General features: G+C 39.9%; 1 protein-coding gene across 3 annotated transcripts in view; it reads left to right on the top strand.

Moving 5' to 3' along the window:
- The window catches only part of LOC143041539 (ubiquitin-conjugating enzyme E2 J1-like), a 44,701-nt gene extending 20,086 nt beyond the window's left edge, over positions 1 to 24,615 (top strand). For all 3 annotated transcript variants that reach the window (XM_076213532.1, XM_076213531.1, XM_076213533.1), the window contains 4 exons: positions 1,005 to 1,210; positions 1,785 to 1,975; positions 9,328 to 9,454; positions 23,612 to 24,615. In XM_076213532.1, coding sequence (XP_076069647.1) covers positions 1,005 to 1,210; positions 1,785 to 1,975; positions 9,328 to 9,454; positions 23,612 to 24,079 — 992 coding nt within the window. In that variant the 3' untranslated portion in view covers positions 24,080 to 24,615. The remainder of the gene's footprint in view (positions 1 to 1,004; positions 1,211 to 1,784; positions 1,976 to 9,327; positions 9,455 to 23,611) is intronic.
- Positions 24,616 to 24,904: the final 289 nt, after the last annotated feature.

The raw sequence follows: 24,904 nt of genomic DNA, 5'->3' as shown, positions 1-24,904 counted from the left end.
CAGAATAACAGGAGCATATTAATTGGGAGAAGAAGGAATAAAAAAAGTAGAAAATGAGAAGGACCTGGGAGTCATTGTTATGAATAATATGTCACCTGAGAAACATATAAATAAGATTTTTGGAGAAACTTATAATTTAATAAGAACAATCAAAATTGCATTTACATACCTGGATGAAGAAATGGTGAAGAAAATCCTAATCACCCTGATAAGACCAAGATTGGAATATGCAGCAACGATTTGGTCACCAAGTACAAAAAAATGTATAAAAAAAACTTGAAAGAATACAAAGAGCAATTACAAAATTGGCACCAACACTCTCAAAACTATCATATGAAGGGAGACTAGAAAAACTTGAACTACAGACACTAGAGCAAAGAAGAGAGAGAGGAGATTTGATAGCTATTTACAGAATCATGAAAGGCATAGAAATTACTGATAAAATGGGATGACAGAAGTACAAGAGGACACGGAAAGAAAATAAAAAAAGACAGCTATAGAAGAGATTTGAAAAAGAACAGCTTTCCCCACAGAGTAATAGACAGTTGGAACAAGTTAGATGAGAAAGTGGTGTGTGCAAAAACAATACATGAATTTAAAAATAGTTTAGATAAAATGAGATATGAAGACGGGACCCCACGAGCATAGCTCCCCTTCCCGTAAAATACAACTAGGTACAACTAGGTAAATACACACAATATTACTTCACCCCTTCCCTCCTCCTGTTAACTGGTTACACAGAAACAGACCCACACAAATACAACCCAGACTGTCCAGAATTTCGTCCCAGAAAGATCCATAGGATGGCCTGAAGAACAGTGCTAGCTGCTGCTTGATAGTAGATTTCCATTCCATGGAATTTGAAGCAGCAATTATTACTAGAACTCCATCAAAATGAAAGTCCAAAATAATGCTAAAGGCAAAAACTGGATACATCAAAACTGTACCCTTTGGTTACTTTACGGTAGTATGTACATATATTTACATAAGTACTTATATTGCAGCTGTGAAACGATTATTGCGAGAGGCACAAGAATTTCATGAATCAACGGAAGAATATAGTGCTCAGCCTTTAGAGGAAAATCTTTTTGAATGGCACTTCACATTACGAGGACCGTCAGATTCTGAATTTGATGGTGGCATTTACCATGGACGTATTCTTATGCCATCAGAGTATCCCATGAAGCCGCCAAACATTATATTTCTGACTGTAAGTAATTATTGTTGTACTTAGATGTTGCAATTAAAAGATTGAAAATTAGTAGAATATTACAATCACTCTATCTCTTTCTTTTTCCTCACCTTAACTTACACTCTCTGGAAAGACAAAGGGAAAGCCAAAGAGTGTGGGGTGATCTAATAGAAGTATTCAAATAGGTCAAGGGCTTTAACAAGGGTGATGCAGACAAGGTCACCATATTAAGACAGCAAGGCAGGACTCATAGTAATGGATTTAAATTGGACAAATTTAGATTTAATAATTAAATAGGCAAGAATTAGTTTACTAATAGAGCGGTTAATGAATGGAATAGACATAACCTTGTAGTGAGTGCTGAAACTACATGCTATTTTACAGAAAGATAACTTTCTGGATGGGGTTGATAGGTTGTAATGGACATAGAACTGCATAGTGTAGCCATTATGATCTCTTGCAGTCTCTTTCATTCTTATGTTTCTCTCCTTGTCTTTCTTTTTCTCTTTTCCTCTTTTTCTCTTGCCTCCCTCTTTTCCTCTCTCTCTCTCTTTCTCTCCAGTACTTATCTGAAAATGTTAATTTTTTTCAGCCCAATGGAAGATTTGAGGCCAACAAGAAGATCTGTCTCAGCATCTCTGGACATCATCCTGAAACATGGCAACCTTCCTGGAGTATCCGAACAGCATTGTTGGCCCTTATTGGTTTCATGCCAACCCCAGCAAGTGGTACCATTGGTTCCCTTGAATACACTGCAGCTGAAAGAGCAAGACTTGCAGTCAAGTAAGGTGTACCAATTTTTCCTGTAATCTTTCTTTTAATTTGTTCACTTTCAACATTTCTCTGCATCCCCCTCTTTTCTTCCTCCACCAAATGGGGTGAGGTTGATTGAAAACAAAATATGGGTTGGGTGGGGTTTAGGCATCTGTGCTTTATAGATGCTTGGAACCAATGATGGACACCTGCTTGTGGTGGTCAATTTAACAAGATGGACACCCTACAGACCATACAGAACAAAACTCTAAAGACAGTTACATGCTGCACATCAAGAAATGTATCATGGAATTTGGAAAAAATAAAAACAATATCAGGAAAATACAAAATCAGTGAAAAGGATGTAAGAAAGTGGGATTTGAAAAAGACCTGGGAGTAATCATCACAAAGGACGCGTCCCCTGATAAACAGATAAACAAAATTGTCAGAGAAACCTAAAACTTGTTGAGGTCAGTAAAAGTGGCATTTACTTGGGCAAAGAAATGGTGAAGAAAATACTAGCCACATTGATTAGACCAAGACTGGAGTATGCAGCAACACTATGGTCACCCAGTAAAAAAATGAATATAAGGAAAATTGAAAGAATCTAAATAGCAACTACAAAGATGGCCTCCACACTTTCAGAATTGTCATATGAAGAGAGACTGTCAAAACTAGAATTACCAACCTTGGAACAAAGAAGAGAAAGAGGAGATTTGTTGACCATCTATAGAATCATGAGAGGTATGGAAGTCCTTGATAGAGAGACTTACTAAAATGGGATACAAGAAATACAAGAGGATGTAGAAAGAAACTCAAAAATGATAGTTATAGAAGAGACCTGAAAAAGAACAGCTTTCCCCACAGAGTGGTGGATGTATGGAACAAACTGGACAAAATGATAGTGTGAGCAAAAACCATACACGAATTTAAGAACAATTTTGATACTGTGAGATACAGAGACAGGACGCCACGAGCATAGCTCCCTTTCCTGTAAGATACAACTAGGTAAATACAGACCATCTACACCATGAAACGAAAGTCCCCAAAGTCAAGGATCACTTTGACATGAGATGCACACAAACACTTGCCACAGCCTCCTCAAACACAGCCCACCCACAACACTACATGGGAGAATACCTACATAAGCCAAGAAACATCAAAACAAGATACACAAGATATTACACACAAATACTCTCTTCTCGTGCTCCACAATCACCAAACACCAACCTCCAGAAGCATATCTATAATCATGTATTGCTTCATCAACAAACTGAAAGACAACTTATTGCTGCATACCAGACCCTGTGATATCCATCCCCTGAGAGGACAGTCCACCCAACCAAGCTGTGTTGTGACCACCATCCAAGCCTTCTAAGTTACCAGAAGAGGCTGGATAACAGCATCACTGATAATTGTCCAGAATGTAACACTACACCCCATACTATACAACACATTATGGAAGACTGCTTTGTATGCAACCATGCATGCCAACAAAACAATATAGGCCTCAGAAATACAAATCTCTTCCTATGCAGACGACATAACAATCACATGCACACATCGTAACACAGACAAAGCTGCAGAAATAATCCAGCCTTACCTTGACACACTCAACACATGGTTCATCACAAACAGACTCAAAATAGCTCCAACCAAATCTACAGCAACACTTCTCACCAACTGGACAAAAGAACACAAATACATACCTCATCTCTACATCAACAACACTCTAATACCACACACAAACACACCCAAAATTCTTGGTGTAACATACGATACATCCATGTCTTTCAAACAACACCTCACAAACATAAAAAACAAATGCACACCTAGACTTAACGCACTTAAGTCAATCACTGGAACAACATTTGGACAAAACAAAGAAACTAATATAACAATATACAAACAATGCATACGCTCAGTGATGAATTATGCGAGTCCTGCATGGGCTCCTAATCTCAGTGAGACACACCACAACACCCTTCAAATCATACAAAACAAAGCCCTAAAAACAATTACAGGCTGCACAAATACATCACCTACAGACCATTTACATCATGAAACAAAAGTCCTCAAAGTCAAGGACCACCTCGACATGAGAGGCACACAAACACTTGCTGCAGCCACCACAAACACATCACACCCGCTACACTACATAGCAGAACACCCACACACACCAAGAAACATTAAAACTACACCCAAAGACCTTTATTACGCACAGATACTCTCTTCTCTTCCTCCACAACCACCAAACACCAGCCTCCGGAAACATATTCATAATCATATCACTCACCGCTCCATTAACACACTGAAAGACAACACACTGCTGCATGCCAGACCCCCTGATATCCACCCTTCTGAATCCTCTCTCCCACGAAAGGACAGAGTCCACTTGGCCAGACTGCGATGCGGTCACCACCCAGCACTTCTAAGCTACCAGAAGAGGCTGGACGACCGTGTTGTGAACAGCTGCCCAGGATGTAACACTTCACCCCATACCATACAACACATAATGGAAGACTGCATTATACACAATCATGCACGCAAACAACACAACATACACTCTATAAAGGATTTGTGGGAAAACCCAGTTTCGGCTGTGGCCTTCCTTGGGGAGACGGGACTGCTCGGACAGACAGTCTAGGGAACGACAACAACAACAACAACAACAAAACAATATTTAACATGTACATTCCCCCACAATCATCCCCCACAGTTCCAAACACCTTCAGGCCTCAATTTAGCCAACTAGCCTCAATCCCCAACCTGATCATGGGTGGTGACTTCAACACCAAGTTGTCTGCCTGGTATGTCGACAACCCTGACACAGACAGGGCTTGATATACAGACTCAGTTTGACACATTGACTATCATGAACAACACACATAATCATACACATATCCCACACCAAGCCCTCTACACTCCCTCCTCTCCTGATATCACCTTCTGCTCCCCCTGCCTAACCCCAACAACATCATGGAGAGTGGTCAGAACCCTTGGTTCCGACCACCTTCCAATCATCATCACCACCAAAACAAGATGCACCCCAGTTGGCCACAGACACACATACACCAATTACAAGAGAGCTAACTGGGAAGCTTTTACTAAAGAGACAGAACAACATTTTGAAACACTTAACCTCTTCAGTACGGGCCTTAAATCTCGCGGGCAGCAGCCGATGCCAGCTGTACGACGTGTCGTAATAATACTCGCATCATAAAATATAGTCACCGCTTATATCGATCGTTCTCTCTTTCACCCGTGAATTTTAATAACCATAGAAAATGTGATTACATGCAGTTTAGAGAGAATGTCATTACGGAGGGGCAACTACAATAAATATAATCAAGACGCCGATATGGCAGCCTCGGGTATCCACTTGCTCCTCATGACACCTACGTATGCGGCACCGTATGGAAAGGGTTAACAGTACACCAATCACAAACATAAACAATGCTGTGCACACTTTTAATACAATCATACAAAATGCAGACAAGAGATACATCCCTAGAGGCAACAGAAAATCACACAACCCTAACTTCACACCAGAAATCCAAGACCTCATCAGACAACGTGACACACTTAAACACGATACCCCCACACCTATCCCTCAAAACATAGCAGACCAAATACAAACACTAAACACTGTGATTGCTAATAAAATACAAGAACAAAAAACACAAAATTGGCAAAACTTTATCAATGCACTTCATCACAAAACAAACACCAGCAAATTGTACAAAACACTCAACAGCATTATACTATCCAACAGTAACACTACACGCTCTCACGCAGCAATATTCACAACAACAGATAATCTACCCTCAAACAGACAACAAGCAAACGCACTCATACGTCATTTTGCACAGACAAGCCATCTCACTTCTCACCCTGATGACCGATGCACCATTCGACGTAAGAAAGACTTCCCCACAGACTCAGACTATACACCCTTCATAGACAGTCAGACAAAACTCATAATACATAATCTCAAGCACTCATCTGCCTGTGGCCCTGATAATATAAGCAACATCCACCTAAAACACATTGGACCACAAGGTATACACGCACTCACAAACATTGCAAACTACAGCTATTCACACAACACTATACCTGACATCTGGAAGCATGGTAAAATAATCACCATTCCAAAACCGAACAAAGACACAACAATCCCAACATCGCACTGCCCAATCACACTTCTCTGCACCCCCTCTAAAGTCATTGAACGCCTAATACTTAAACTTGTCACACCACATATTCCCCTTACTGACTCACAACACGGTTTTAGGCCCCTACACTCCACAAACACTCTTCTGATAAACCTCACACAAAGAATTTTAGATGGCATCAATTCAAATAGGCCCCACCACAGAACACTTCTCATAACATTAGACATTAGTAAAGCTTTTGATGCTATCCCCCGCCACAACCTAACAAATAAAATGTATAACACAGACATGCACAATAACACCAAAAGATGGCTGGCCAATTATCTGGCAGGTAGGAATGCTTATGTGTCATATAATGGCCAATCATCACACATCAGAAACATTAACCCCTTCCATACGGTGCCGCACACGTAGGCGTCATGAGGAGCAATTGGATTTGCGACGCTGCCATATCGGTGTCTTGATTATATTTATTGTAGTCGCCCCTGTGTTTTTACATTCTCCCTAATCTGCTCTTAATCCCATTCTCTGTGGTTTTCAAAATTCACGGGTGAAAGAGAGAACGATCGATATAAGCCGTGACTATATTTTATGATGCGAGTATTATTACGACACGTCGTACGGCTGGCATTGGCTGCTGCCCGCGAGATTTAAGTCCCGTAGTGAAGTGGTTAAGAATGGAGTACCACAGGGCTCAGTTCTATCCCCCACACTATTTAATCTATACATGCATGACTTACCCACACCAGACAACTCAGAAATACAAATCTCTTCCTACGCAGACGACATAACAATCACATGCACACATCATAACACAGACAAAGCTGCAGAAATAATCCAGCCATACCTCGATACACTCAACACATGGTTCATCACAAACAGACTCAATATAGCTCCAACCAAATCTACAGCAACACTTCTCACCAACTGGACAATAGAACACAAATATATACCTCATCTCTACATCAACAACACTCTAATACCACACACAAACACACTGAAAATTCTTGGTGTAACATACGGTACATCCATGTCTTTCAAACAACACATCACAAACATAAAAAACAAATGCACACCTAGACTTAACGCACTTAAGTCAATCACTGGAACGACATTTGGACAAAACAAAGAAACTAATATAACAATATACAAACAATGCATACGCTCAGTGTTGAATTATGCGAGTCCTGCACGGGCTCCTAATCTCAGTGAGACACACCACAACACCCTTCAAATCATACAAAACAAAGCCCTAAAAACAATTACAGGCTGCACAAATACAACACCAACAGACCATTTACACCATGAAACAAAAGTCCTCAAAGTCAAGGACCACCTCGACATGAGAGGCACACAAACACTTGCCGCAGCCACCACAAACACATCACACCCGCTACACTACATAGCAGAACACCCACACACACCAAGAAACATTAAAACAACACCCAAAGACCTTTATTATGCACAAATACTCTCTTCTCTTCCTCCACAACCACCAAATACCACCAGCCTCCGGAAACATATTCGTAATCATATCACTCACCGCTCCATTAACACACTGAAAGACAACACACTGCTGCATTCCAGACACCCTGATATCCACCCTTCTGAATCCTCTCTCCCACGAAAGGACAGAGTCCACTTGGCCAGACTGCGGTGCAGCCACCACCCAGCACTTCTAAGCTACCAGAAGAGGCTGGATGACCGCATTGTGAACAGCTGCCCAGGATGTAACACTTCACCCCATACCATACAACACATAATGGAAGACTGCATTATACACAATCATGCACGCAAACAACACAACATACACTCTATAAAGGATTTGTGGGAAAACCCAGTTTTGGCTGTAGCATTCCTTGGGGAGACGGACTGCTCGGACAGACAGTCTAGGGAACGACAACAACAACAACAACAAAACAATATACACTCTATAAGGGATTTTTGGGAAAACCCCATTCCAGCTGTGGCATTCTTCAGGGAGATGGGACTGCTCAGCCAAGCAGAGTAGGGAATATCAACAAGATGGACAGTGGAACTTCCCATTTTCAAAACCCATCAGGGGGACTGACACTCATTCTCTGGACTCTGGACTAGATCCAGGATCTCTATCAACTTAAAGGTCAGATATCAACAGATATACCATTCGCTAAAAATCATCGTATTGCTCGAAAAAGTACTTTTTAAAAGCATACAAATAAAGTTTTTACCTATTACAGAAGAATTTATTCAGAAAATTCACTTTTAATTGCGCCTCGCATACCACTTTTCCGAAGTCTAGATATTCAGAATAACAATATTGTTTGTTTGGCAACTGTGACGTCACGAACGCGGAATTCCCCGAACCTTTCCCGAAGCACATGGGCGGAATGTTTCGAATAGCAGACGACGCAATAAAATGAAGACAAAACTGTTTTTTGCCAAATTTGATAAGATGTAGATGGTGGAATTATATAGAATACTGTCAGTATGTTTTTTTATGTACATTAAACTGTAAATACAAAAATTTATGGAAGTCTTGATATCTGACCTTTAAAGGTCAGATATCAAGACTTCCATAACTTTTTGTATTTACAGTTTAATGTACATAAAAAAACATACTGACAGTATTCTATATAATTCCACCATCTACATCTTATCAAATTTGGCAAAAAACATTCCGCCCGTGCGCTTCGGGAAAGGTTCGGGGAATTCCGCGTTCGTGACGTCACAGTTGCCAAACAAACAATATTGTTATTCTGAATATCTAGACTTCGGAAAAGTGGTATGCGAGGCGCAATTAAAAGTGAATTTTCTGAATAAATTCTTCTGTAATAGGTAAAAACTTTATTTGTATGCTTTTAAAAAGTACTTTTTCGATTATTTTTAGTGAATGGTATATCTGTTGATATCTGACCTTTAAGTGTATTTTGTACACCTTTTTGCACATGAAGAGCTGACAATCAGGAACTGCTCCCCTGCTTCCTATTTGTTCCAACAAGTGACATAGAAATAGTCTCACACCAGTACAGCACAGACAACAATCCAAAGTTCTTCCTGGGGAGATATATGAGACGGCCCAAGGACATTTACAAGCTATTGTAGGGCTGTGGGTTTCTAGTCAGTGAAACAAGGCTACAGTTGGTATTATATAATTGTTGTTGTTGTTACTGACACCATTGATGTTTCACAGAAAGTACTCATTCATCCCTGATTTATTGTTGATAGGAGTCGAGAGTACATATGTCCTGAGTGTGGACCAGTTCATAAGCTGCTTAAAGAAAGGACTGGTAGTAATGAGGCAGTACAGCGGGAGGCACAGCAAGCCATGTCTCAAATGGCAGTCACTATTAAGGTAAGCTAAGGAGTGTTTAAATTCCATCCATATACCAAGGGCTTTTCCCTCTTATAAGGGAGGTAGCCAAGTCAAAGGGACATAACCATTTCCACCAATTTCACTCCCATCCACAACTTTGTTTCCCTTTCTATGTTTGTCGAGTGTCTAAATCCTTGCATTTATGTGAAATTTGTAATCTTATTATTTAAGGTATATAAGATAAAATCATCATGAGGTTCTTACAATATCCATTTTTCTTGGGGTTTCTAGATTACAGATTTATCTTGTATATTGTGAATGAGGAGGAGAGTACAAGAGATCAGATAAATGGAGAGACATTGTGAAGGGATGTTCTTGTCTGCTCACTAAACTTTAGGAGTGGATGATGAGGGAAGTCACCTTAAATTGAAGTGCTGGGGATAAATGAGCTCCAGCTATGAAGATGTTGTCTTGCTGCATTTCCATTGACCTGAGCAGTGTGACGGGACAGGGATGACCTTTCATACACAAGAAGATGGTGGGTGGGTGTGCGCTTTGAGCTGGCCAACTTTTATAAGGGTAATAGCCCCATTAGTATTTGTGTATACCTGTATCAGATGTACAATGAAAGGAAATAGTGTTAGGTTGAATATGAGTGTGAAGAGTGAGAAATTTGAGGAAGTTGAGAGTTTTGAACGTATTGGGTCTTAATTGGTGGTGAATAGGGGAGTGTAATTGGAGTTGAATTATGAAGTAAAAAGAGCAGCTACCAAGTAATGGTCTAAATAGAATAAAAAGTGTAATGAGAAATAAATATTTGGGATGAAGTTAAAGAAAATGTGCTGTATGGAGCCCTGGAATATAAGGGAGGTAGAGAGATAGTCTGTATCCTGTATTGGGATATAGACTAGTTATATGCAGCCAGTATTTTAGGGACTTGGGACTGATGAAAGAGTATTGGAATGGTTTGGACACATGGAAAGAATGATAAAGAAAGATTAGTAAAAGAGGTGTGGAAGGCAGAGGTAGAGAGAGTGAATTTGAAGGGATGACTGAGGATGAGTTGGATAGATGGGGTGAAGGGGTCATTGAGCAAGAGGGGGATGTCTGTTGAGCAAGGAAGGAAGAGGGCAGGTAATAGGGATGAGTGGAGCTTGGCTGTGTGTATTTACCTAGTTGTATTTTACGAGAGAAGAGCTAGTTGTATCTTTCCACATACAGTTCTTTCTTAACCCCTTCCATACGGTGCCGCACACGTAGGCGTCATGGACTTAGATCTCGGTGGCAGCAGCCAATGCCAGCCGTACGACGTGTCGTAATAATACTCGCATCATAAAATATAGTCACCGCTTATATCGATCGTTCTCTCTTCACCCGTGAATTTTGATAACCATAGAAAATGCGATTACAAAAGAATTAGAAAGAATGTCATTATGGAGGGGCGACTACAATAAATATAATCAAGACGCCGATATGGCAGCCTCGCGAATACACTCGCTCCCCATGACGCCTACGTGTGCAGCACCGTATGGAAGGGGTTAAAGTTATGTATAGTTTTAGCACTCACTGTTTTCTCTTTCAGTTATTCCGTGTATCTATCACTGTTACCGTCTGGGGTATTGGCTGCTTGTTATTGTGGCAAAGTAGCATGCAGTTGATACTTTAGGGTCTATATGGGGCACCCCTACAGACCAGAGCCACACATCATTTTGTCTATGATAGAGGAAAACTCTGTTCATAGAGAAATTATGACACTTTTATACTACGACTGTCCCTCCGTTATGCTGTCCACCAACCCCTTGTTGCTGTCCTGTACCATTTCTCTAAGTATTCTTTTTCTGTGGTGGGGGAAAAGAATACTGCCACCAAGTATTCCCACTTGGATCGTAAGAGGCGAGAAGAAAGGGACGGGGATTGGGACTAGGCATCCTTCTCCTTGTAGCCCCACAGGGGACATTCCTAAACAAAAAAGAGAAGGCATAAGAGGGTCTGGGAGTTTTCGGACCAGCACCCTAAGGTTTGGGTCTTTTAATGTGTGGATGTGGTACAGATGAGAGTAAAAGGGAAGAGATAGGTAGTATGTTTGTGAGAAGAAAGATGGATGTGTTGGCTTTGAGTGAAACTAAGTTGAAAGGGAAGGGTGAGTGTAAGTTTGGGAGTGTAAGTGGGAGGTTATCAGGAGTGAAGAGAGGGCGAGGGAGGGAAGGGGTGGCTATTCTAGTAAGTGAAGAGATAGATAAACGGGTAGTGGATTGGAAGGAGGTTTCCTCAAGGATAATGTGGATGAAGGTGAAACTGAGAAAGGAGATGTGGGTCTTTGTAAGTGCATATGGGCCTGGCAGTGAGAAGAGTGTAGAAGGGAGGCCTTTTGGATAGATTTAAATGAGTGCATATAGAATTTAGGAAGAAATGTAAATGTAATAGTACTGGGAGACCTTAATGCTAGGGTAGGAAATGGTCCAATCGATGGAGTGGTTGGGAAATGTGGAGTTCCAAGAAAGAATCGTAGTGGAGAGTTGATGGTGGAAATGTGTCTAGAAAGAGAGTTGATGATAGCAAATACAGTGTTTTGGAAGAAAGTCAAGCATAAGTACACATGGGAGAGGGCGGTGGATGGAAGGGTGGTAGATAGAGTGCTAATGGATTATGTAGTGGTAAATAGGATTATGATAGGAAGAGTTAAGGAAGTACATGTGCTAAGTGGAGAGGGTGGGGGAATATCAGATCATTTTTTGGTGGAAGGCAAGTTGAGAGTGGAGGATAGATGGAGAAAGAGGAAAGGGACTAAAGGTAGGGAGGTTCTTAGAGTGAACTCTTTGAATGAAAAGGGAAAGGAGAAGGAGAACGAAAAGAAGCTGAAGGAGGAGTGGGAGGGAGTAAAGGATAGAGTGGAGCTGGGTGTGGAGGAGGAATGGGGCTTGTTCAAGGAGGGAGTCACAAAGTGTGCAAGGATGGTGTGTGGAACAAGAAGGACAGGGGGAAATAGAAGAAAGTGTAGTGAATGGTGGGATGAGGAAACAAAGAAGGTTGTAGAAGAGAAGAAGCGAGCTTTCACAGATTGGTTACAAAATAAGACGGGGGAGTCATATGAGAGGTACAAAGAAAAGAAAAGAGAAGTCAAGCAAAAGGTAAAGGAGGCAAAGAGGAGAGCAGATGTGAAATGGGGTAAGAGTATGACAGAACATTTTGAAAGTAATAAAAAGATATTTTGGAAAGAAATTAAGAGAGGAAGAGGAGGTGAATCAAGTAGAGAAGAAAAGGTAAAAGGTGCAGATGGAGAGATGATAATGGAAGAGAAGGTAGTAAGGGGAAGATGGGCAGAATATTTTAGGGAGTTGCTAAATGTGAAGGAGGATAGGGAGGGAAAGATAGCTGCAGTGGGAAATGCGAAGAAAATGAGAGTGATGAGTGAGGAGAATGGAGGAGAAATAAGGAAGGATGAGGTGAAGGCAGTTGTTAAGATGATGAAAGCAGGTAAGGCACTTGGTCTGGATGGATGCCATGCAGAATGTCTGAAAAAGGGAGGTACAGTGATGGTGGACTGGCTGGTGAGGTTATTTAATGTTTGTTGGAGAGAAGGTAGAGTGCTGGAGGACTGGAGGAGTGCCTGTATAGTTCCTCTTTACAAAGGAAAAGGGGACAAGTGTGAATGTAGTAGTTTCAGAGGGATTAGCTTGTTAAGTGTAGTTGGGAAGGCTTATGGGAGGATCTTGATTGAGAGGATTAGGAGAGGAACAGAGGGAGTAATTGGTGAGGAACAGTGTGGATTTAGGGCAGGTAGAGGTTGTGTAGATCAGATCTTTGTGGTAAGACAGATATGTGAGAAAGCTATAGGAAAGGGGAAGGATGTTTTTTGGGCTTTTATGGATCTAGAAAAGGCTTACGATAGGGTAGACAGAAAGGCACTGTGGGACGTTATGCAGATATATGGGATAGGAGGAAAGCTTCTAGGAGCTGTCAAGAGTTTTTATGAGAGTAGTAGAGCTTGTGTCAGGATTGGAAATGGAGAGAGTGAGTGGTTTGAGGTAAAGGTGGGACTTCGTCAAGGATGCGTTATGTCACCCTGGCTGTTCAACTTATACATGGATGGGGTGGTGCGAGAGGTGAATGCAAGGGTAGTGGGTCAGGGATTGGAGATGTTTAAAGAAAATGGAGAAGAGTGGGAGGTGAGCCAGTTGTTGTTTGTGGACGACACTGCGCATGTGGCAGGATCGGAGGAGGGATTGAGGAAGTTGGTGGCAGAGTTTGGGAGAGTATGTGATAGAAAAAAGCTAAAGATAAATGTGGGTAAAAATAAGGTTATATGATGTACAAGGGGTGAAAGTGGCAGTAGATTGGAAGTGAGCATTAACCCCTTCCATACGGTGCCGCATACGTAGGCGTCATGAGGAGCAAGTGGATTCGCGATGCTGCCATATCGGCGTCTTGATTATATCTATTGTAGTCGCCCCTGTGTTTTTACATTCTCCCTAATCTGCTCTTAATCCCATTCTCTGTGGTTTTCAAAATTCACGGGTGAAAGAGAGAACAATCGATATAATCCGTGACTATATTTTATGATGCGAATATTATTACGACGCGTCGTACGGCTGGCATTGGCTGCTGCCCGCGAGATTTAAGTCCCGTAGTGAAGTGGTTAAAGGAGAGTGACTGGAGGATGTGGATAGTTTTAGATACTTGGGTGCAAATGTGGCAGGAAAAGGTGGAGTGAAGGTGGAGGTAGAATGTAGATTGAGAGAAGCGAGTGGTGGATTGAAGAGTGTAATGAGGAATAGACATTTGAGAATGGATGCCAATAGGAGACTATATGAAGGAGTGATTGTGCTAACAGCACTGTATGGGGCAGAAACATGGAACATAAGAGAGGAAGAGAGAAGGAGTTTGAATGTGTTTGAGATGAGGTGTCTGAGAAGTATGATGGGAGTTACTAGGCTAGATAGAGTGAGAAATGAGGAGGTGAGGTGGAGAACAGGGGTGGAAAAAGAGCTGGGAGATAGGGTTGGTAAAAGAATATTAGGATGGTTTGGACACATGGAAAGAATGAGTGAAGAAGACTAGTAAAAGAGGTATGGAAGGCAGATGTGGAGGGAGTGAACATGAGGGGACGTCCTAGGATGAGATGGATGGATGGGGTGAAGGGGGCTTTGGGGAAGAGGGGAATGTCTGTTGAGGAAGGGCAGGAGAGGACAGAGGACAGGAATGTATGGAGAATGGTTGTATATGGATGATGTTGTGATTGCATGAGGTGGAATGGGCGGGGGGATGGGGGTGAGGTAGTATGTGTGAGCAAAATTTGACGCAGCCCGAAGGGATTTCTCCCCGTCTTCTCCTTTTATGCAATGGGGGGACGGAGAGGGGGGGTCGCCGATTTAATGAAGCGGCCTTGCTGTGGATGTGCTGTGTCTTGCGACACTGTTTCTGACCCAGGGCAGTGGACAAGGTGCAGGGATGACCCGTCATTCAGGAGGTGCTCAGATAAGAGGGAGGGTGGAGGGGTGTGGAGTGTATTCAGGGATGGAATAGGTGGAAATGATTTTATGCCTTTCCCTTTTTGGCTACCTCCCTTGTAAGGGGGAAAAAGCCTTGGTATATGTATCTATCACTGTGTAGAAAGCTATTCTTTTTCAGATCTCTTCTGTAGCTGTCCTTCTTAAGTTTCTTCTTGTGTCCCCTTGTATTTCTTCTGTCCCATTTAAGTAGATCATCCCTGTCAAAGATTTCCATCCCTTTCATTATTCTATAGATGGTTATCAAATTGCCTCTTTCTCCTCTTTGTTCCAGAGTTAATAAGTTTAGTTTGTCCAATCATTGTTCATATGTCAACATGCTCAGTGTTGGTACCATCTTTGTTAGTGCTCTTTGAATTCTTTCTATTTTTTTTTTTTTTTTTTTTTCTCGTACTGGGTGTCCATAGTGATGCTGCATACTCTGATTTTGGTCTTATCAGTGTAACTAGTATTTTCTTCACCATTTCTTCGTCCATGTAGCCAAAGGCCACTTTCATTGATGTTATTAAGTTGTAGGTTTCTCCAACTATTTTGTTTACATGTTTGTCTGGAGTCATGTCAATTGAAATGATTACTCCTAGGTCTCTTTCTGAGTTTATTTTTGTAACTTCTTTTGTTCTATTTTGTATTGACCGGATATTCTATTTTTGCTTTTTCCAAATTCCATTATACTACATTTTTTAATGTTGAAATGATGATACTGGTAGGCAAGGAAGGGAGGGGTAGGGGATAGGGGGGGTATGGGGTGCTTATGTGTGAGTGATACTTGATGCAGCCCAAAGGGATTTCTCCCCATATTCCCCTTTTCTGCATGAGGGGACAGAGAGAGGGGGGTGATTAACCCGTTCAACTCCGATGACAAGATGTCTTGTCATTTGGTCAAATAAAACAAAAAATCATAATAAAACAACAAAATGTTTGATGATCAAACAGCACCAGAAAAATATGACGTCATCAGTCCTCCTCCAGGAGGACTGATGACGTCATATTTTTCTGGTGCTGTTTGATCATCAAACATTTTGTTGTTTTATTATGATTTTTTGTTTTATTTGACCAAATGACAAGACATCTTGTCATCGGAGTTGAATGGGTTAAGTGAAGCAGCATTGCTGTGGATGTTCTGTGTTGCTGCATTGCCTCTGACCTAGGGCAGTGGGTGAAGAAAGAATAGTAAAAGAGGTTTGGAAGGCAGATGTGGAAGGAGTGAGCATGAGGGGGCGACCTAGGATGAAATGGATGGATGGGGTGAAAGGGGTTTGAGGAAGGATGGGGGAGGACAGAAGACAAGAGGTTAATGGAGAATAGTTGTATATGGATGATGTTGTAATCCATGAGGTGGAATGAGTGGGGGATGGGGGGTGAGGGAGTATGTGTGAGGAAAATTTGATGCAGCCCAAAGGGATTTCTCCTCATCATCTCCTTTTTTGCATGAGGGGATGGAGAAGGGGGTCGCTGATTTAATGAAGTGGCCTTAATGTGGATGTGCTGTGTGTTGCGGCACGGCTTCTGACCCAATGCAGTGGACAGGATTTAGGGATGACCCATCATCCAGGATGTGCCAAGATAAGAGGGAGGGAAGAGGTTAGAGGGGAGTGGAGTATGTTAGGGATGGAATGGGTGGGAGTGGTTTTTATGACTTTGTTTTTTGGCTACCTCCCTTATAAGGGGGAAAGCCTTTGGTATATGTATGTATTTCTTTTTGTGTTATATTTCTTTCTTTCATTGGGGGATCTTTCTACCTTTTCTTCTTCCCAATTATGTGCATTTTCTATTGTGAATACAGACTTAAAATGTTTGTTCATAACCTCCACCATTTCTATGTCTTCTATATATTCCTCATTTCCTTGATACAATTTTACAATTTCTTGTTTATTTTTCAGTTTACCATTCACATACCTGTAGAATAATCTAGGTTGATCCTCACATATATCTACTATGTATCATATTTTTTATTTCTTTTCTGCATATTTTCACATATTCATTTCTCAGTGTTATATAAATTTGCCACTTACTTTTTTTTCTCTTCTTTTTTCATCTTTTCCAAGCTTTGTCTTTTCTATCTTTTGCCTCACTACAATTTTTTGTTATACACACATACATACATATACCAAGGCTTTTTCCCCCTTACAAGGGGGGTAGCCAAAAAGAAAAAGGCATAAAATCATTCCCACCCATTCCATCCCTGAATACACTCCACACCCTTCCACCCTCCCTCTTATCTTAGCACCTCCTGAATGATGGGTCATCCCTGCACCTTGTCCAATAAGAATATAAGAATTTTTTGTTATACCAGCACTTAATGTACACCCTTTCCTGCTGCTTTAGTATATATTTATCTATCTTCCATCTTTATTTCTTCACTAAAGAAGTTTTCCCAATTTACTTTTTGATAGAATTTTCCGAGTTTCTCAAAATCCGTTTTGTTGTACATTAGTCTACCTTTTCTGTGTTTCTCATTTTCTGCATATTTTTACATATTCATTTCTCAGTTTTATATAAATTTGCCACTTTTTTTTCTCTCCTTCTTTTTCCATCTTTTCCAAGCTTTGTCTTTTCTATCTTTTGCCTATCTTTCTAATCATTCCCACCCATTCCATCCCTGAATACACTCCACACCCCTCCACCCTCCCTCTTATCTTAGCACCTCCTGAATGACGGGTCATCCCTGCACCTTGTCCAATAAGAATATAAGAATTTTTTGTTATACCAGCACTTAATGTACACCCTTTCCTGCTTCTGCTTTGGTACATATTTATCTATTCCTTCTTTATAAATTTCTTAAAATATATTCAATTTTTCTTCCATCTTTATTTCTTCACTAAAGAAGTTTTCCCAGTTTACTTTTTGATAGAATTTTCAAAGTTTCTCAAAATCTGTTTTGTTGTACATTAGTCTACCTTTTCTGTGTTTCTCATTTCTTCCCAAATTAATTTCCTCTTTTAGTTCAAACTCGATTAATATGTGGTCACTCTTCCCAATTACATACATATACCAAAGGCTTTTTCCCCCTTACAAGGGAGGTAGCCAAAAAACAAAGGTATAAAGACCATTCCCACCCATTTCATCTCTAATACACTCCACTCCCCTCCACCCTCTACCCTCCCCCCTTATCTTGGCACCTCCTGGTTGATGGGTCATCCCAGCATCCTGTCCACTGCCCTGGGTCAGAAGCAGTGTTGCAAGACACAGCACATCCACAGCAAGGCTGCTTCATTAAATTGGTGACCCCCCTTCTCCGTCCCCCCATCCAGAAAAGGAGAAGATGGGGGAGAAATCCCTTCAGGCTGCATCAAATTTTTCTCACACATGCTACCTCACCCCCCAACCCCCACCCATTCCACCTTCCCAATTGGTGTCTTGTATTCCATTTTATCCACAATTTCAGGCTCTGTTGTAAATATTAAGTCTAGTCTCAACGTTTCTTCATTGTTTCTATATCTGGTATTCTCCTTTACCCACTGAGTCATTGTATATTCAATGGTCATATCCAGTAGTATATTTCCCCAAAGGTCCTCTCCACCTTTCACTGTCATCTCTTCCCAACATATTTCTTTGGAGTTAAAGTCACCCATGATTACTATGTTTCCTCCTTTTAGTAATTCATTTAATGCATGCTTTGTGTCTTCCAGCATTTTGGAGTGGTCACTCTCAGTCCAAGAATATGTTTTTGGGGGCACATATATTACTGCAAATTTTCTACTTTTCATGTCACTGTTTTCAACTTTTATCATAATCAATTCCACATTATTACCTCCTGTTATCTTTGTCACCTTTAAACCTTGTTTTAGCCGAAAACATGACTCCACCCTGTGTCTCCTTTCTATTTTTAACCACTTCAGTACGGGACTTAAATCTCGCGGGCAGCAGCCAATGCCAGCCGTATGACGTGTCGTAATAATACTCGCATCATAAAATATAGTCACCGCTTATATCGATCGCTCTCTCTTTCACCCGCGAATTTTGAAAACCACAGAGAATGGGATTCAGGGCGCATTTGGGAGAATGTAAAAACACAGGGGCGACTACAATAAATATAATCAAGACGCCGATATGGCAGCGTCGCGAATCCACTTGCTCCTCATGACGCCTACGTGTGCGGCACCGTATGGAAGGTGTTAATCCAGTAGTTCTATAGACATTGTCCCACAGTATTAGGTTGTAGTGAGCCTTGTAATTTCATCTCTACAATTCACATTATATCTGGTTTCTCTTCTTTCAGATAGTCATTTAATTGTGAAATCATGCCATCTAAGTTAGTGTACGTTATTTATGCAATGGGGAGACGGAGAGGGGGGGTCGCCGATTTAATGAAGCGGCCTTACTGTGGATGTGCTGTGTCTTGCGACACTGCTTCTGACCCAGGGCAGTGGACAAGGTGCAGGGATGACCCGTCATCCAGGAGGTGCTAAGATAAGAGGGAGGGTGGAGGGGTGTGGAGTGTATTCAGGGATGGAATAGGTGGAAATGATTTTATGCCTTTACCTTTTTGGCTACCTCCCTTGTAAGGGGGAAAAAGCCTTGGTATATGTATGTATGTAATACCATTTCCTCAGTACTCTCCAAAAACATCATTCTTTCCAGTCTCTGTTCTTTTCTAATTTTTTCATTTGCTTCAGTTCTTAGTGTGTTTTCCTTCTCTTTTTCCTCATCATTTCTTTCTTTATCCATACATTTTTGTAATTTTCACTTTTTGCCAACTTTGTTGTTTTAGATAATACTTCTTCCACTGTCATTTGAGATCTTAGTTTAATTTTTAGTGGTCTATTTTTTTCTTTCGAGTACAGTCCCATTCTATTTACTATTTCTTTGTCCATTTCTTGTTCCTCCTCTTGTATCTCTTTTAGAATTTCTTTTGCAAGTTCTTTCTCCTCTTTTTTTCTTAGGTACTTAATTATATTATGTTTTTTCTTTAATACCACAAACTACTATGCACTTTTTTTATCCACTGTATATCTGACTCAATTCTCTTTCTCCTTAATTACTTTCATAACCATTTCTGTAGCATTCTCTTCCACTTGGTGTACTATTTCTTTATTTTTTTAATTTATTTTTTTATTTATTTTATTTATTTTTTTCTTGTTCTACTTTCCATTGATTTTTTATTTCTTGGAGATCTGTCTCATTTATTGTTTCTCCCGTTTTCATGGTCACTGCTTGTATTTGTTCTTTTACTTCTTCAAAGCCTCATTTTTATTTGTATCTTCATTCTTTCGTTTTCACTTTTGACTATGATTATTTCCTTTTTTAGATCATTAACCCCTTCCATACGGTACCGCATACGTAGGCGGCATGAGGAGCAAGTGGATACGCGATGCTGCCATATCGGCGTCTTGATTATATTTATTGTAGTTGCCCCTGCCTAATGACATACTCTCTAAACTGTCATCACATTTTCTATGGTTATCAAAATTCACGGGTGAAAGAGAGAACGATCGATATAAGCGGTGACTATATTTTATGATGCGAGTATTATTACGACACATCGTACGTCTGGCACCTAATGCTGCCCGCGAAATTTTGGCCCGTACTGAAGAGGTTAAGCTCTCTTGGTTTCAGCATTTTGAAGTTTTAACTGATTCATTTCTTTATACATTGCCCTGTATTCAGCTTTCATATCTATAATTTCATTTATTAATTCTGCCTTTGGTATATATGTATGTAATCTCCTGATTTCTTAGGATATTTCTATAACTTGATTCATTCTCCCATTCTAAACCTTTACCTAGTGTTCCACTTTCTTTTGCAAACCCAGAAAATTCAGTGTTATCTAACCTTTGGTTTATTCTTGGAGTTTCGATGTTACAAGTCTTTTTCAGTATGACTCCTAACGGTGATTCCACTTTGCTTACATCCAGTCTTCTCTTTATTGGTTCACTATATATATGTCTTTCTTCAACATTTTCCAATTTGTGTGATTTAATGAGTAAATTTACTTTGTTTTATAATTTCGGTCACTTGATAAACATAGTCCCCTATTGTATAAACAAGGTAGGTGTTTCCACAAAATTTATTGAAAAAGTGCTGTGTTTCAGAGTTCGCTTTAGATGTCCGTTCTAGTCTGTGTTTCGATTGTGTGTTTTAGATGAAATGTCTGAAATGTATGGTAGGGGTTACAAGGATGGATAGTGTGAGAAATAAGGTGATGAGGAGAGCTGGTGTGGAAAAGGAGATGGTAGATACAACTGATGGTTTGGACACATGGAAAGGATGAGTGAAGAAAGTTTAGTAAAAGAGGTGTGGAACACAGAGGTGGAGTGAATGAACTTGAAGGGACGACTGAGGATGAGATGGACGGATGGGGTGAAAGGGGCTTTGAGCAAGAGGGGAATGTCTGTTGAGCAGTGAAGGGAGAAGGCAGGAGATAGGGGTGAGTGGGGAATAGCTGTGTATAGATTATACTGTGATGCATGGAAGGATGGGCAGAGGGATAGGGAGTGGTTGGGTATGAATATTTTGATGCAGCTGAAAGATATTTCTCCCCATCTTCTCTTTCTTCTGCATGAGAAGATTGAGAGAGGGAGTTGCTGATTAAGTGAAGTGGCCTTGCTATGGACATACTGTCTCTTGCTGCATTGCTTCTGACCCAGGGCAGTGGGCAGGATACAGGGATGGCTTATCATCCATGGGAAGTTAAGATGAGAGGAAGGAAAGTTTGGTGGAAGTGAGTGGAATGGGTCAGAGTGGGTACTTTCCTTTTGACTTGGCTATCTCCCTTGTAAGGGAGAAGCCCATGGTATATAGATAGCTTTTTCTCCTTTCTGCTGTTTCTTTGAAACAATCTTTTATCACTTCTAAGGCTCCACCTCTTCATTTTCTGATGCCTCTGTGAATAACGATTTGAAATGGTTGCTCATAATTTCTGCCATTTCTTGTTCTTCTGTATATTCATGACTTCCTTGGTGCAGCTTTTCTATTTCTTGTTTGTTTTTTAGTTTACCATTCACATATCTGTAAAATAGTTTAGGTTGTTCCTTGCATTTTTCTATTATTTCTTTTTCATAATTTCTCTTTTCTTCTCTGTGTATGTTTACATAATCGTTTCTTAGTTTGATGTAATGTTTGCCATTTGCTCTTTTTTTTTCTTCATTTTTCCAGGCTTTGTCTCTTTTATCCTTAGCTTCACATTTTTTGTTGTACCAGTTCTTTATGTATGTTCTTTCTTGCTTTTGTTGTGGTATATGTTTATTCACACCCTCATTATAAGTTTTCTTTTAATATATTCCATTTCTCTTCCATCCTTGTTTCTTCCTTTAGGAATTTTTCCCAGTTTGCATTACGAAAGAATTTTTTAATTTTCTCAAAATTCATTTTGTTGTATATTGGTCTTCCTATTCTATGTTTCTCATTTCTTCTTAGGTCTATTTGTTCTTTTAATTCGAATTCCATTAGTACATGGTCACTCTTTCCTATTGGTGTTTTGTAATATATTCTGTGTAGAATTTCAGGTTCTGATGTAGGTATTAAATCCAGTCTTGAAGGTTCCTCATTGTTTCTGTATCTGGTATATTCCTTTATCCACTAAGTCATTGTGTATTCAATGGTCATATCGAGTAGCATGCTGCCCCATATGTCTTCTCCACCCTTTACTGTCATTTCTTCCCAACATATTTCTTTTGGGTTAAAATCACCCATAATTACTGTATTTCCTCTTTCAGTATATCAATCAGTTCATACTATCTTCTAACAATTTGGAATGATCGCGTTCTGTCCAGGACTGTGTTTCGGGGGTTACATACACTACTACAAATTTTCTACTTTTCATGTGGTTGCTTCTACTTTTATCATAATTGATTCTACATTGTTTTTTCCTTCTGTTAACTTTGTCACATTTAAGTCTTTCCTGGTCAGAAATAATACTCCCCCTCCTTGTTTTTCCTTTCTATTTTTCATCCAACAGTTGTATAGACCTTGTCCCACAGTGTTTGGTGGTAGATTACCTTTTAACCTCTTCACTCCGGGGCACATCGCACGTCTGGCAGCATTAGCTGCCCGACGTGCAATGTTGCGTCATAATAATCGCATTATAAAAAATAAAGTCAGTGCTCAATCGTTCGTTCTCTTTCACCCGTGTATTTTGATAACCATAGAAAATTGATGAAGCCAGTTTAGAGAGAATGGAAATTATGTAGGTACGACTACAATAAATATAATCAAGATGCCGACGTCGGCATCATCGAGTACCCACTTGCTCCTCATGCCGCCTACGTAGGCGTCACCGTAGGGAAGTGGTTAATTTAGTTTCTACTATTCCCATATGTCTGATGCCAGGTAGTCATTTAGTTCATTCAGTCCTGAGATCATTCCATCTGTGTTGGTATAGGCTAATTTTAATTTTGTTCTTGTCTTTTTCTGTCTGCTTTGTTGAGTTTGGGAATATGGTAGGTAGGGTGTCAGGAGTGGTGAAAGGGCATGGGAGGGAAAGAATGGCACTGTTATGGGTCTCCTTCACTCTATTAATGTCATGTGCCTGAAAATTCAAATATATAGCAAGCTTAGCAATTTAGAAGTAAAATGGGGGTGTGGTCACCTTAAAAATGCTGGAAATGACTGTCTGCTTAATCTGCCTGATCATAGCAATGAAATAGAACCCTTAGTATGTGCCAGCCTGGCTAAAAAGTTATGCCCAGTCTCATAATTTGTTACATTAGTGCTAGTTTTTATGTATATTCTTTTTTGTCTTTCTTTTTAGAATGAAGACAAGTCTTCTGCTCCAGTCTCTGGAGTTGCAGATCTAGAACAGCTGTCCTGTAAAGATAAAGACCAGGGAAATCTGGTTGTAGATTCAAAAGATGAATCTGATTATACAGTTCAAAAGGAAAATACAAGTTCCTCCCAATCAACTGAACCAATAGAAAAAATACTGAATACTGATCCATCAGTTAGAGACAGTAACTCTACAGAAGTGGTGCAAAATGATGTGGATGGGCCAGGTGAAGGTCAGGCCCTGCAACAGCAGCAACATACACCACCACACATTCCAATACAAAATGTGCAAGAAACTCGAGCAGCCTCTCCAGTTGTAGCCCATTCTAGTGTTGACTATTTATATAGTGTGATTCTTAGTGCATCAGTTGCAGTGTTCCTGGCACTTTTGTTTAGGAGAATATTTCTCTTAGAAAGTGGAAATATAGATGAATATGATGGTGTTATGCTTTGAAGATTTTGTATTCATTACCTTTTTATGGTGGTGAATTTTGTAAAATATTTCACTTGATTATATGGAACTGGAGTATAGCTTTGATTGTTGATGTAATATCCAGTATTTATATACATTTTCTGTTGAGGAATATTTGTTATTCACATTTGTTGACCATGAATTTTTTAGTTCCAAAGTAGATGTAGAAAGAATTGTTTGGTTTAGGTAAACGAGATTTGTTTAGTTAATGGACATTATTGATACTTTTGAACATTAGGCAGTCCTCTTGTTTTGAAATATTGAGTTTCATAGTAGACGGTCTTTAACAGAAATGTCTGGATTCTCTGATTTCTAGTCTAAATTTATTTACCACATTTGTAAATATGTGGTACATAGTTATATTTGCATTGAGATGGAAAATATTGAATGGTTGTAATGTTTCATTCCCAACTCTTATGTTTAAGGTTATTTTGTAGCATAGATGTAAGTGTGTCTTGCTACCTATAAATGAACCATTACGCATATTTAAGAACATCATTATATGAATTTCAAATTTATTAGGATTGTTTTCTTTCATGACCTGAAAACAATAGACTTGTATATTTAGTAACTTAGAAAGATATGGTGTATCTGTTTCATTTTCACAAAAGTTGTTCTTCTAGTTAAAATTGTGTTTTGCGTGTACCATTAGGATATATATGTTCTTTGATATCAATTCTATTTGAAGTCAGTGCATTATACAGTTTTGTTTGCATACACTAGATGAAAAGTAAAAAAGTGTAAGCAATATACTCATTATTAAAAGAAAGTGGACTTTGTCTCCCCTGATGAATTAATACCTGCAGA

This window comes from Oratosquilla oratoria, chromosome 31 (genome assembly GCF_046742065.1).
Source record: "Oratosquilla oratoria isolate Oo_2021 chromosome 31, ASM4674206v1, whole genome shotgun sequence".
Taxonomy (NCBI): domain Eukaryota; kingdom Metazoa; phylum Arthropoda; class Malacostraca; order Stomatopoda; family Squillidae; genus Oratosquilla; species Oratosquilla oratoria.
The sequence above is the reverse complement of the archived record's forward strand: the minus strand, read 5'-3'. Positions and strand labels throughout refer to the sequence as shown.